This window comes from Muscardinus avellanarius (genome assembly GCF_963383645.1).
Source record: "Muscardinus avellanarius genome assembly, chromosome: 4".
NCBI classification, from domain to species: Eukaryota; Metazoa; Chordata; class Mammalia; order Rodentia; family Gliridae; genus Muscardinus; species Muscardinus avellanarius.
In genome coordinates this window covers 132,697,840-132,713,084 of record NC_137789.1, presented here as the reverse complement: position 1 = coordinate 132,713,084, position 15,245 = coordinate 132,697,840, and the positions used below count along the sequence as shown (strand labels likewise).

General features: G+C 42.3%; 1 protein-coding gene across 2 annotated transcripts; it reads left to right on the top strand.

The window, feature by feature from the left end:
* Window positions 1–2,156: 2,156 nt before the first annotated feature.
* BLOC1S2 (biogenesis of lysosomal organelles complex 1 subunit 2) lies at window positions 2,157–9,899 on the top strand (the record flags this gene model as incomplete). Of its 2 annotated transcripts, none has more annotated exons than XM_080693600.1 (5): window positions 2,157–2,235; window positions 2,605–2,721; window positions 6,116–6,235; window positions 6,920–7,024; window positions 9,868–9,899. In XM_080693600.1, the coding sequence occupies 5 exons, from the start codon at window positions 2,181–2,183 to the stop codon at window positions 9,897–9,899; spliced, it is 429 nt and encodes a 142-aa protein (XP_080549726.1). The 2 variants fall into 2 exon arrangements, with proteins under 2 accessions (XP_080549726.1, XP_080549725.1); XM_080693599.1 differs by having other exon boundaries at window positions 2,181–2,235; window positions 9,871–9,899.
* Window positions 9,900–15,245: the final 5,346 nt, after the last annotated feature.

Sequence of the window (15,245 nt, the reverse complement as noted above, 5' to 3'; positions counted from 1 at the left end):
GAAGCCCAGGGTGGGCAGCAGAGTAGAGGAGGAAGGATCCCAAAGCATCAGACAGTGGTCCCCCTCTGTCTGCCGTGCCAGAGGCTCTTTCTCCACACACTTCTAGGGCAGTAGGTCTCATCATGGCGGCTGCTGGGTCCCCCCCCCCACACACACACACCTGGCCTTTCCAGCCAACGTTTCTCTGTGTAGCTGGGGATCATGCTTAGGTTTGTGACTCAGTAGTGTTTGTGTGTAGTTTCATAGCTCTGTGAAATAACATTTCCCACTGCACTTCCTATTCCCTGTGCACTTCACTTTGCTGTGGTGATAAAAAGAAGTCAGTTACAAACAGGATAAAGAAGGGAGGATAATGACCTTCCCTAAGCACCTAGACGGCCATCATTTGTAAAAGAAAGGTAGATGACAAGGGAGTAGGCAGTGTCGAGATACCTTCCCATTTGCCAGTACATCATGTTCGTTGTGCGTCTAGAGATCTGCCGCCAGCATTTAGGAGTTTCTTGACTTCCCCCGTAGAGTTTCTCTGTAAAAGAGGAAGGGAAGCCTCAAAGGAGAATAGATTCTCGTGGGTAGGATTCTAGCATTGCAGACCAGCTACAGTGATGCTCCACAGTGAAGTCGACCAAGGCTCTTTTGGAGGAGCCTGCCTTCTGGTGTTCCACTGAACACTCGAGTTGAGGGAGCTGTAAATCAGATGAAAGGGAGCCTGAAGGGAATTTTGCAATGAAAAGATCTCAGGATTCAGAGATCTTTGGGCTGATAATTGGTAGGCTTTTACTCCATTTGTCTATAGGACAATGTGGGCTTCTCTGTGACTATCAATAAAAAAAACTTCAGAACACAAGGTTTTTGTATTTGTTTCTGGGATGACAGAGGGAAGAAAAGAGGTTGAAACTATGAGCCACGTATGTGTTTGGGATGGGGTAGGTTCATACTGTTTGGGTGGTATAAAGTGGGGACAGTGACAACCTAAAAAGTTGGGTGGCCCCAGGAGTTCTGAAATAATGAACCTCTGGTTCCTGGCTGTGTGTGTGTGTGTGTGTGTGTGTGTGTGTGTGTGTGTGTGTGTTCTGGGGGTTGAACTCAGAGATTTCTATACTCCCATCCCTATTTTATTTTATTTTTATTTGGAAACAGTCTTACTAGGTTGCTGAGAACCCCACTAAGTTTCTGAGGCTGGCTTTGAACCTACCATCCTGCTATCTCAGTCTTCCAAGATTACAGGAGGGCATGACCCACACCTGGTTCCTAGAAATGTTTTGAAATGTTATTATGATTGCTTCAAAAGGCAGAGTAAAGACAAGTGACATAGGGAGACCAGTTTTAAGTGTAAAAAGTCAGGGTAAGAGGACTTGGAGTGCGTGTGTGACTGTGTGTGTGTGTGTGTGTGTGTGTGTGTGTGTGTGTGTGTGTGAACGCACATTGGCAAACAGATGGAGGACAACCAGGGATAAGATATGAAACTCCTACACCAAGATTTTAGGTGATCAGGAGCCTGCATTCTGAGATCTGCCATTTATCTCCTCTCCCCTCTCCTGTGACCTTTATTCTTCCCCATTTTACACCTTCCATGGCCCCCTGGTCTCTTTTTTATTCAATTCCTTGATTCACTTCTGTTCTCCCATCCATTAAGGAATATCCTCAGTCCTAAAAAAAAAAAAAAAAAAAAAAAAAAAAGTTATGATCCAACCTTTCTTCAAAAAGGGCTGTATCAACTGAAAAGAAGCAGGTGAGTGTGTAGTTTAAGAAACAGGCATCAAGAGCTGGTGTTAACCCCAGGACATTGTTGAGTTTTGGGGAATCAGGGATCAAGGCCTGATGGTTTTCCAAAGTCTGGATGAGACTACTAGTAAAATGTTGGAGTCCTGAGCAATCTTTCGGTGACTAACACCTGCCAGAAAGCGGAGCGCCTGGGGAGGAGGCAATCTCCAGTGACTTTAGTCTGGGGGCCACTCAGCCTGGACTAAGCCAGTTCGCAGTCCCAGATGTCGTGACGCGGCAGTGGATGGATTCGTGATAGTTTTGTCTTCGCGTTTGCACTTGGTTGAAAGTCATTATTAGAGGATGACTCAGGCGGAGCCGTCGGACCACGGGGTGGGCGGAGCCTGACAGGGGCGGGGCCTGGCGGGCTTAGTGCGCACGCGCAGACGCCAAGGGCCGGAAGCGGCGCGGGGCCCGGCATGGCGGCCGCGGCGGAGGCTGTCACCGCACCGCGACGCGTGGAGCCCGCTCGAGGTGGTTCCTGGCGCGGATAGAGATGAAGTGTCCGGCGGGAGCCCTGGGAATACAGAGGGGGGGGGGCTAGCATGGCGGGGCCGAGCGTGTAGCGGGCAGGGCGGAGGGGTGCACCCGTGTGTTTGTCCTGTCAGGGCGATTTGAGATGGTTCGGCTGGAGGGTCCGGTTTGAGCCAGGGGCCGGTGCCAGGGAGCAGAGTTCGCGTGTCGGGTGTGCAAGGCGAGGCGAGGGCTGGCAAGGATGGCAGATGGAAAATGAAGCCGACTTGATCGAATGAGGACAGGCGGGGAGGGATGTAGAAGAGGCTGCTTTGGCTGGATCAGGGCTGAGTGGCGGGCGGGACACTTACTCATTCTCCCTTGGCCCAGATGACGCCGCCGTGGAGACAGCTGAGGAAGCAAAGGAGCCCGCCGAGGCTGACATCACTGAGCTTTGCCGGGACATGTTCTCCAAAATGGCCACTTACCTGACTGGGGAACTGACGGGTGAGGCGCGGTGTGGATTGCGTTGGGCAAGAGTTGGGTTTGGCTGGAGAGGGGCGTGGGAGGTGCTTTCGTAGCATCAGTTAGTGGCTCCCTTCCCTACCCTACATGCCCTGAGACAGGTCTGCTGGAAGTCTGGGGAGGTCCTTGGAGAAGCTCATGAACCATTTTCAGAAACACCTAAGAATATGTACTTAATACAACTCTGCAGGGCCTCTGTAGCGTAAGGATGAGAGAAAGAGAGAACGAGAGTGTTAATATCCAACAATAATAATCAAGAAATGCTTCCCTGGGGGAGGTGTATTTTGAGCAGGATCATGATGGGAATGAATGGCCGACAAAAGGGGAAATGATACAGTTAGTGAAGGGTGGAATAAGCGAGCAGTCTGGCTAAAGCAGATGTGTTTACTGGGGTAAAGAGAAATGAAATTGGGGAGTGGGGAGTGAGTGACCCACAGATTTAGGGACCTATTAAGTTGGTCTGAAGATCTGGTGACTCACCTTTTGGGACAGGGCTAGTTTTTGGTTCAGTGTGTGTTTCCAGGAGAAAAAAATAACCTGTGTGTGAAGGAGAGTTGGAAAGTGAAGTCTGATCTGATCCAGTATGACCTCTCATAAGCATTTATTATATTGTTTCACTTCCTCAGGGAATTGCTGTAAGTTAAATTTGTAAACCAGAATCTATGAGAAAAGGCTTGATGTAGAATATGAGGGAATTAAGAATCTCTGACTTATCAGCCTGATTATTTGTTTGCATATAATGTAATATGAGAGAGAGAAGGCAAGTAACAAAATCTAGATTTTGCTTTCTCTCTAAATTACAGACTTGGCAGTTGTTGTTGTTGTTGTTGTTGTTGTTAGTGTGTGTGTGTGTGTGTGTGTGTGTGTGTGTGTGTGTGTGATGTGCTGGGGATTGAACCCAAGGGCATTCTATCTATGAGGTACATGCCCAGCCCAGGTTTTTATTTTTTATTTATTTATTATTTTTGGTGGTACTGGGGTTCCTGGAAAACCCTTCTCCGGGCCACACTCCCAGACCTATTTTATGTTTTTTATTTGGAAACAGGGTCTCTTAAGCCAGCGAGGCTGGCTTCGAACCTGCGTGATCCTCCTGTCTCCTCCCAAGCGCAGGGATTACAAGCGTGTGCTGCCATGCCCGGCTCAGTATTTAATTTTTTATTTTGAAACAGGGTCTCACTGAGTTGCAGAGGGCTTCACTAAGTAATGGAGGCTGGCCACAAACCCAGATCCTCTTGTCTCAGCCTCCCAAGTACTGGGATTACAAGTGTGCACCACCACACCCTGCTTAAGACTTGGCAATTATTAATGTAATGCCAAATGTCATGCAGCTATAATTGAGTTGAGCAGCAGTTGCCTTTCAAAGGACTTAGTGTGATTCAGTTTGTCCTTGCTACTCTTTGTTTTCTCCCCTTTACTAAGACCTATTATTGCCATTTATCACTGTTCTTTTATGGCTGTTTTGTTGGTTTTAGTACAGAAGTAGTTTTCCATAGCAATGTTTCTATCAAAACTGGTAAAGTAAGTGATAGATTAAGAGGACCACATCCTCTAAGATGTGAGAGGGAGCATATTTCTTTGTGGAAGTAAAAAATTGTCCTTTGTGGGTTTTTTGTTTGTTTGTTTGTTTTTATTTTTTATTTTTGGTGGTCCTGGGGTTCCTGGAAGCCCTTCTACCTCTGGGCTACACTCCCAGACCTATTTTATATTTTTATTTGGAAACAGGGTCTCTTAAGCCAGCGCGGCTGGCTTTGAACGTGCGCTATCCTCCTGTCTCCGCCTCCCAAGCGCAGGGATTACAAGCATATGCCACCAGCACCACCATGCCCAGTGTCCTTTGTGTTTTAATATGCAAACACCAAACTATAATTTGATAGTAGTCAGAGTACAGATACGAAGAAGAGAGACCAGAGATAGATGAGCAATAGTTCAGATGAAAGTAATGATGGTCTGAGATAGAGTGATGGTGAAAGGAAGAGAAAGGGGAGTGTGGGTGCAAGAACATTATAGAAGTAGACTGTGTGTGTGTGTGTGTGTGTGTGTGTGTGTGTGTGTGTGTGTGTGGTACTGGGAGTGGAACCCAGGGGATTTCTACCTATGGTCTATACTCCCAGACCTTTTTTATACTTTATTTGGAAACAGAGTCTCACTAAGTTGCTGAGAGCCTCACTAAGTAGCCGAGGCTGGCTTCAAACCCGTGTGATCCTCCTGTCTCAGCCTCTCCAGTGCGGGGATTACAAGCGTGTGCCACCACACGCGGCAGAAGTAGACTTTATAGGACTTGTGGAAGTGCTTGTTGAGCAGCCAAAGATGTTTCTGAGGCTTGAAGCTTGGGTGGTGCCATTACCAAAATAGGGAAGCTGGCAAGAGGAACAATGGTTAGTGTGAAAAAAGTGTTTTCAGTTTGGGCTTGGCTGCTTCTAGATATTATTAGTATACTCAGGTGACCTGCATATGTGACTCCAGAGTTTAGAGCAGGAGAAACAGACCTGGGAGTCACTGCATAGTGGTAGGAGTGGAGGCTGTGTGGGTTGACCCTGCCAAGCAAGGGCTTAGACATAGGCCTCTTAAGAACCTGGATGGGAATCTCAGGATGCCTTTTAGGGGAAATAAACTTGTTTTTAATAACAGTACTCAAAGATTCCAAACAATTTACTTATTTAATTTTAAGCAGAGTGTTACTTCCCCACTGTTGTCATTCTTACTTGCACAAATGCTATTTTGAGGATGTGAGTTTACCATTTCTCTTTCTTACCATGACTCAACATTTTTTGTTTGTTTGTTGTAGTTTTTTTTTTTTTTTTTTTTTTTCCTCTGCTGGGTAGTGAACCTGGGGTTTTGCACAACTAAACAGGGACTCTCTCGCTGGGCTAAACCACCAGCCCTCACTTTCTGGATCTTTTTTGGTTTAAATGGTTGGCTGATTTAGCCTGAGTATCTACTTAGACATTCAGAGTGTACGGGCTGGGTATAAATATCATAGCTCAGAAGTAGCCTGCCAAGTGTGGTGGAACACACCTATAGTCTCAGTACTCAGGAGGCTGAGCAGGAGGATCATAGGGTTGAGGCCAGCCTCAGCAACGTAGTGAGATGCTCAGCAGCTTGGTGAGGCCCTGTTTCAAAATATAAAATAAAAAGGCCATATCTCAGTGGTGGATTGTCCCCGGATTCAATCCCCAGTACCGAAACAAAACAACAACAACAACAACAACAACAAAAACCCAAAAAACAAAAACAGAAGAGGAGGAGAAGGGGGGAAAAAGTAGCCTTGCTCTTTTAACATTCCCTAGGTCCTACTTTGAACTACTTGACCTAAACTTTCACATTTCAATGATTCTAGACAAACCTTAAAGGCATCACACTTCTGTTTATTTTAAAGCCACCAGTGAAGACTATAAACTCCTGGAAAATATGAATAAACTAACCAGTTTGAAGTACCTCGAAATGAAAGATATTGCTATAAACATTAGTAGAAACTTAAAGGACTTAAACCAGAAATGTAAGTAATATTTTTTTTTATAATTAAACATGTTTGTATTTTATGTTCTTTTGTGTGTGGGACTGAGGAGGAGGGAAGAGTGAACCTGGCATCCTTGTCTTTTGTTAGCTTGTTTTCTAAAAATGAAGATTAAAAAGTCAATGTGAATTTCTTTTGTTCTGAAGATTAGCATGCTTTGGTGGTTTGGTTATTTGTGTTTCCAAATCTTGATTTTGTAAGGAATACCTGAAAGAGGAGGTGCAATGAAGTGGTAGTCAGATCCTAATTAATTGGTTTACAATGAAATCTATAAAGAACTAAAGTCAGAAAACCTATTCATGGAAAACACTAATTTAAAGTGGTCAAATGTATTTTTTATTAATTTATATTTATATTTCTTGTCACTAGGGCATCCTTTCTTTGTATTGGAAGAAACAATCAGTAATAGATTGCTTGAGGAAAAAGAAATTAAAAAGGAAGGAAAATTAATAGGTGGAAGAGATTTGCTTTGGTTAGGTCATAGTTGGGCCTGATTAGTTAGCCCTGCCCTCTAAAGCATCTTTCCTGCTAAAGATAATAAGAATCAAGTCACACCCTACCTAATCTGTCTGGGGCTTAGCTGGAGAGACACTAGTATCCTTACTTGTCCCTTCTCTGTCCCCATTTCTTGCGGAAGATGTGCAAACATGTGCTTTGTTTTTAAAGATGCAGGACTACAGCCTTATCTGGATCAGATCAATGTAATTGAGGAGCAGGTAGCTGCTCTTGAGCAGGCAGCCTACAAATTGGATGCATATTCCAAAAAACTGGGTAACTACTTTTATTTCTGTTTTGATTTAATAAAGAATACCTCTTGCCAGTATGTTCTTAACTAACATAATAGTTAATATTTATGGTATCCCTACAACGATCTGCTAAAACCTAGTGAGTTATTTATTGTTTATTATTATTATTATTATTATTATTATTATTATTATTATTAAACAATTCCTGAGTACTTAATGATCTATTAGGGACTATTTCTAGTTCTTTACATGTGTTATGTGTTTTACTCTCCCTATAATCTGTGAGGATGTTTAAGCTCCCATTTTATAGGGGGGAGGAAATGTGGTTTAAGAAGTAACTTTTTAAGCCGGGCATAGTAGTGCACACTTGTAATCCCCAGTACTTGGGAGGCTGAGATGGAAGGATCGCAGGTTTGCAGGCAGCGTCAGCTACCTGTCAGGCCTTCTGCAATTCAGTGAGACCCTGTTCCAAATAAAAAAATAAAAAATGGGGCTGAGAGTGTTGCTGGAGGTAGAATGCCCCTGAATTCAATTCCTAGTACTGGGGGGTACAAAGTAATTTTTTTGAAGACACACAACGAGTAAAGCACATGGAAGAACCATATTCCAAATCAGTTCTGTTTAAAGCTCAAGATCATAATTATAGTTTGGCATGTTGAATCCTCTTTAATAATATGAATATGTATGTCTTTAAAAGTAGAATGATCAGCCGGGCGTGGTGGCGCACGGTTGTAATCCCCGCGCTTGGGAGGCAGAGACAGGAGGATCGCTCAGGTTTGAAGCCAGCCGCGCGTGTGCTGGCTTAGGAGACCCTGTTTCCAAATAAAAATGTAAAAATAGGTCTGGGAGTGTAGTCCGGAGATAGAAGGGCTTCCAGGAACCCCAGTACCACCAAAAAAAAAAAAAAAAAAAAAGTAGAATGATCAATCAAAGATTTTCTTGAAATACTAATTTCCAGCTGGGCATGGTAGCACACACCTATAATCTCAGTACTTGGGAGGCTAAGACAGAAGGATCACAGATTCGAGGACAGCTTCAGCAACAGAGTGAGACTCTCAGCAGTCTACTGAGACCTATTTCAAAGCAAAAAATAAAGAGGCCTAGGGGTGTACCTCAGAGGTAGAACGCCTCTGAGTTCAGTCCCCAGTACCACACACAAAAAAAGAAAGACTCATTTCCCCTTAAAGAGAAAATTAGTACTTTTAGTTGTTCACTGGCTCTATTTTATATCCTTGGTGAAAAATAATGAACATATTTTTATCCTGGGTAACATTAACAAATTATTTTCATCATTGAAAATTGCTGACTACTTCAAGAGAGTGGTTTGAGCCAGGTGTGATGACACATGCTTGTAATCCTAGTACCTGGGAGACTGAAACAGGAGGATCGTTGGTTCAAGGCCCGCCTGAGCAATTTAGTGGTATCTTGTTTTTTGGGTGGTTTTTTTTTTTTTTTTTTGGTGGTACTGGGGGTGGAACCCAGGGGCTTTCTATCTCTGGGCTATACTCCCAGACCTATTTTTTTATATTTTATTTGGAAACAGGGTCTCACTAAGTTGCTGAGAGCCTAAGTAGCTGAGGCTGGCTTTGAACCTGTGTGATTCTTTTGTCTCAGCCTCCCAAGTACTGGGATTACAAGTGTGTATCTTGTTTTAATTTTTTTTTTTAAACAGCTGGATGTCAGCGAGGCATGGTAGTGCATGCCTATAAACTCAATATGTGGGAGGCTAAGATAGAAGGATCACAGGCTTGAGACCAGTGTCAGCAACTTAGCCAGACTCTCAGCAACCTAACAAAACCCAGTTTCAAAACAAAATAAACACAAACACAAAATCAAAAGGGCAGCTTGGAGGTGAAATGCCTCTGGGTTCAAACCCCAGTAACATACACACACACACACACACACACACACACACACACACACGTGGGTGTGTAGCTTGGAAGTAGAATACCCCTAGTTGAGAAGAAGAGAGAGATTTGTAGCAGGCTGAGGTGTGACATGGATAAGTGATGAACAACAATCAGTTTCATTGTTTCCAATTATATTTGGTAAGTGTTCACTATGAGCCTTACCATGTAGGAGATGTGCACCCATCAAATGCTTTTATGGTTTTAAAAGAAAAAAGAAAAAGAGAGTCTGTCATAGCTTGTATTTGATGGACTGTGTGTGTGTGTGTGTGTGTGTGTGTGTGTGTGTGTGTGTGTTACTACGGATGGAACCCAGGGGCATTCTACCTCTGAGCTACACCTCCCGCCTTACTTTTATTCTTTATTTTAATACAGGATCTCACTGAGCTGCCAAGGGCCTCACTAAGTAGCTGAGGCTGTCTGGGAACTGCGATCCTCCTGTCTCAGCCTCCCAAATGTTGGGATTACAAGCATGCACCGCCTTGCCCAGCTCTTGATGGCCTTTTAAATTTCAACATTTTTCCAAATTGCATTCCTGGAATGAGATGTAAGGATAAAAATCTAAAAAGTAAAACACACATTCATACTTCCTTAGGGTTCAGGTCTGCAGAGGGTGCCTGGGATGGTGCCTGGAGAAGCAGTTTCCTATACTTAGCAAGGCTTCTGATGCCAGGTGCTATTAGATCTGCTTCATTCCGACGAAGCTGTCCAGGCAGCTGCTGTTGACGGGGTCAGAGCTTAGTGAACTTGCTTTGGCCTCTCAATTCTAGGTGCATATGTTTGATTCTTTATCTCATGTTGCATCAATGAGTGATCTGTATGTTTGGACAGGTAATGAGGTTTGAAGCTAATAGATTTTTAAAAATATAATATGCTTATCTGAACTTAGTTGGAAATACTAACAAAGTATTTTTGCAAGAGCCAGTGTAATAAATGTGATGCCCTCCTCTCCCCCACACAGAAGCCAAGTATAAGAAGCTGGAGAAGCGATGAAAAACTCATTCCTATGGGATTCAGCCTTTCTTTTTTTCAATGTGGAAGAATGTTTTATAACACCTGAATCCTGAGGCTAATGAATTCTCAGAGCTCCTCAAAAGGAAGCTGTGCTGGTCATCCCAGGAACATCCTAATTTTGGATAAACTGGAGGATTGTGGCTACTCCCGAACCTCCTTTGAGGCAGTGTCCCTCAGAAACTCACACTTAATACTCCTCACCTTTTACTTGAATGCTTTATCATCCATTCAGGACAGAGACTCTCAACGTTCAGGACTTTGTTTCTCTGGTAGTGGGTGATTACTATATTATTTTCTTAAATGGCTGGTTTTTGAGTTACTATGTAAATGATTGTTTTTTTCTATTAATGATGCTAATGTATTGTTAACAAGAGTCTAAATTAAAAGAGGAAAACAAAACAAATGTGTTCTCTGAAGTCTACTACCTTCTGTTAGTCATTTACTTTTCCATAACATTGCAATAATAGAAAATCTTAAAACAATTCCAGGCCAAGACTTATAGTCTCAGCAGAAGTAGTAAAGGGCGTGTCTGAATCGCATGAGGTATGGGATGGACCCATCTTGTCTCTTTTCCATGTGAGTGAGATGTCTGGGGTAGGATGACATGTTGACGTGTGTTCCCTTTAAGAAGTTTGATAAAACAAGATGTATATGTGTTGGCTGGGGGAGGTGGGGGTAGATATTCATAAAATAAATTCTTTCTTGTGTTTGTGGAGTTGGTGCCTGAGGTTCCCAATTACATTCCCAAAAGGGTTTTTGTTTCTTTTCCCACTGTCTGTTCCACACCACCATCATTTATCCTCGGCTCTTCTAGACTTTTGTGGTCCCTTCTCATCTTAACTGTCCTTCTAACATATTCTCCACACTACTGTCACAGCAATCTTTCCAAAATGTAAACTAGCCATTTTACATTGTTACTCTTGCTTAGAATTCTCTTGGCCTCTTTGAAAAAAAGCCAACTTCTTACCATGTATACAAGGCCCCTATTTAAAAAATATTAATTCTAGTTCTTGTTACTCCTATACTTACATTGTGGCCAGCGATCTTTAGCTACCTTAAATTTCCATGGATGAGTTTTTATAAAATCTATTTCAGAATAGATTTGAATTTACAGAAAAGTTGCAAAGATAATATAGAATTCCAGTGGTGATTTTCATATCTTACTGTTATTTCTCATCTTGGAATTATTGCCTCTGTATTTGGCAAATTTCTTACTTAAAGATGTAGTATTGAATGCCATTCCTGGGCAATGCTGTTTTAGTATGCTTAGACTGTGCAAAGTATGGGGTGTCCGTATTCATGAGGCAAGGAACTTGGTATTTCCTAAAAAAGCATTGCAGAAATTGTAGAGGGAAAAAACAGCTTTGTGACTTCTCTCTCTTTTTTTTTTTTTTCCTTCTTGATACTGGGGATGGAACTCAGGGGCATTCTACCTCTGAGCTACACTCCCAGACCTATTTTTTTTATTCTTTATTTTGAAACAGGGTCTCACTGAGTTGCAAAGAGTCTCACTAAATTGCTGAGGTTGTCCTTGAACCAAGATCCTCCTGGAAGCTCCCTGCCTGGAAGCTTTGTGACTTTCTTAAACTTACTTTGCTTAATTTTTAATTACTTGGATGTCCCTCTGTTATTAAGTACTTTCTTAATTTCTTTATACATTGTTGTTTCCTTCTAATTGGCATGAGTTCTTCAGAAAAGTCAAGTGGTTAAAAAAAAAGATAGTCGGGGGTGGCGCACGCTTGTAATCCCCGCGCTTGGGAGGCTGGGACAGGAGGAGTGCGTAGGTTCAAAGCCAGCCTCAGCTACTTAGTGAGGCTCTCAGCAACTTAGTGAGACCCTGTTTCCAAATAAAATATAAAATGGGTCTGGGAGTAAAGTCTGGAAGTAGAAAGCCTCTTGGTTCCATCCCCAGTACCACCAAAAAAAAAAAAAAAAAAAGATAAGTGGGCTTTTGCTGATTAAAAGAGACTAGGAGCTGGACATGGTGGCACACATTTTAATCCTAGTACTTGGGAGGCTGAGACAGGAGGATCACAGATTCAAGGACAGCCTCAGCAAGTAATGAGATGCTCATCAACTTAGAGATACCTTGTTTCTAACTAAAAATAAAATAGGGTTGTTGGTATAGCCCAGAGGTAGATTGCCTCTGGGTTCAATCCCCAATGCTAGAGAGAGAGAGGGAGGGAGGGAGGGAGGGGAGGGGAGGGTAAGGGAGAAGAGACCAGAGGATTGTAGGTTTGAGGCCACTTTAAGCAACTTAGACTCTTGGCAACTTAGTGAGGCTCTGTTTCCAATTTAAAAGTGAAAAGGAGACTTCCGGGAAGATGGCGACCGAGAAAAGCGGGGCTTAAGAGCCCCGCTAACAACAAATCTCCATTACCACAAAATCAGCACCTTTCATAGCCAGAAAACACCATCACCAGTGAAACAAAAAATCACCAGGTCCAGAGAGAAAGCGGACTGAGAACAGAGCCACAGAGGAGATACACCGGCCTCGCGCCCGAGGACGTGGCAGACGCGGCAGAAGCGCCATACTGCCGGAGGCACCGGCGAATTCACGGGATGGCTACAGCAAGCCGAGGTGAGCCACTGCGGAACAGCCAGGCGGGATTTCTCCGCACAGAGAGCATCTAAAGCTCCCAGTGGCCGAGCTCAGCACACGCTGCAGGGATTCAGAGTAGAAATCAAAATCAAGAAGAAAAACGCCAGCCCCATAGCTGAGGGCGTAGCAGCGGCGCCATATTGCCACCGGCGGCAGCAGCAGCGAATTCAGCGAGGCCAGTACAGCTACATCTGCGTACTCAAGAACAGTGAGTCAAATTGCGGGCCACAGAGGAGAAATCCCAGTACTGTACTCCCTGGGACTTGACCCAGTGGGGGAGGGGCGGTGGCAGAGATATCACACCATAGGAGAACGTGCAACCTGGCACCCCCCACAGTCTAAAGCAGCCTCTATCGACTCTCTGGGTCGGAGACTGTGTGATAAAACCCAGTAAAGGAGTAGTGGGGTCCGAGATACTACTGACTCGAGATCCAGAACACCTTAAGGGAAGTCATAGTGACCCAAGGGAAGAACCCAGAGAAGGCACAAACATCGGAAACCATGGGAAAGAGGAATAATACTGGAGCAATTAATGCCCACAACCCCACAACATCAGAACCCGATAAAACAGAAAATCAGAGATTTCTAGAAGATCAAATCAGGAAAATAACTGTAGAAATAATAGAGGTGCTTCGAAAAGAACTCAGAGAGAGCCAAAAAGAGATAAAGGATGCAATTAATGAAGTAAAGGCCTCAATTCAAAGCACAAACAACCGATTAGAACACATGGAGAACAGAATCTCGCTTTTAGAAGATGAGCAATCCAAAAATGAACTCATAGTTTCTAATCTAGAAAAAAATATCCAACACCAGGAATCTGATATTGAAGAAATATGGGCCCATTTTAAGAGAGCTAACCTAAGAATAATTGGAATAGAGGAGGGAAAAGAAAGTGAAACCAAAGGGATCAACAATCTCTTCAAAGAAGTAATAGAAAATTTTCCAAACATAGAGCAAGAGGTTGATACAAAGGTCCAGGAAACTTATAGAACTCCCTTTAGACAGGATCCGAGAAGAGGATCCCCACGCCATATAATTGTCAAAATGACCAATGTGGAAGCCAAGCAGAGAATCTTAAAGGCAACAAAAACAAAGGGCCAAGTGACATTCAGAGGCAAACCAATTAGAATCACTCCAGACTTCCCAAACCAAGTCATGAGAGCCAGAAGGGCTTGGAGTAACATATTCCAAACTCTGAAAGAAAACAACTTCCAGCCAAAAATTTCCTACCCAGCAAAACTTTCTATCAAATTAGATGGGGAAATAAAAAACTTCCATGACAAACAGAAACTGAAGGAATTTATGTCTTCAAAACCAGCACTAGAGAAAATACTCAAAGAGATTAACTACAAAGAAGAAATAGGTAACACTCACCAGAACCAGAGAAACAAGAGTTTCCATCCAACAGACAATTAAGATTGGTTATTTGTGGAGATTCATTATTTATGTTAGTCTTTTACCTATCTCTAAAGGGTATTGTTTGCCTTTATTGTTGTTAATTTTTAGGATTTCTAGTTGGAATATTAATATACCTTCAGATATAGCAATTGGAAATATTTTATCGCATTCTATTAGTAACTGTTAACTCTGTTTACATTGTCTTTGGATATACAATTTTTTTATTTTTTTATTTTTTAGGGAGTCTGTATACTCCTCTGTTGCCTGTGCCATTGAAATCATAACCAAGAAATCACTGCCAATTTCAATGTTGTGAGGTTTTATGACCCAGATTTTCTCCTAAAAGTTTATAGTCTTAAGATTTATATTTAGGTCTATTATCTATTTTGAGTTAATATTTGTATATGGGATTAGGTAAGGGTCCAATTTTATTCTTTTCCATGTAATTATTATTTTTTAACAATATTTAGCTAAAAGATTATCATTTCCACCACCAAATGTTCGTGGAAACCTTGTCAAAAATAACTTGACAATATAGGGAAGAATTTAGCTCTAGGCTTTTATTTAACTCCAATGGTTTATATATCTGCCTTTAGAATAGTACTACACTGTTTCAATTATTGTAGCTTTATATGGTTTGAAATCAGAAAATATATATCTTCTAGCTTTGTTCTTTTTCAAGATCGTTTTGGGTACCTAGACTCCATATTCCATATTAGGATAGATTTTTTTCTGAAAAATAAATACATAAATATATGATAGTTTCACCTAAAAAATAGAAAAAAATATTCTCTGGTAAGAAAGAAAGCAAAAAGAAATATTGAAATGTTATCTTTAAGTCATCAAAAGCTTGGTATCAGACAAATGAAACTGTTATGTGAGATTATCATTTTTAATTTTAGATAAATTGCCATAATACTAGATGTCAACTACTAAGCCAAGCATGGGAGGGAGGGATAGGGAGAGAATGGGGTGGGGATTGGGTGGGGGCTGACTGGGAAAAGTGTGCATGTATGTCTACAAAAGTATGTATCCTACTATGATGTATGAATACAGTGCACCAATAAAAAATTAAAAAAAAAAGTAAAAGTGAAAGGGGCTGAGGGCATATCCCAGAGGCAGAACACCCCTGGGTTCAATCTCCAGTACCAGCCCCCCTCAAAAAAAAAAAAAAATAGAGAAAGAGGGAGACTAAGAGATAAAATCAAATGGAAGTTGACACTTGATTGGTTTCTGAATGAAAATAAACCCAGGCATTAAGTCAATCTGGGGGACAAATGGAGAACCTTAAATATGGATGTCAATTGGATGCTGTTACTGAATTA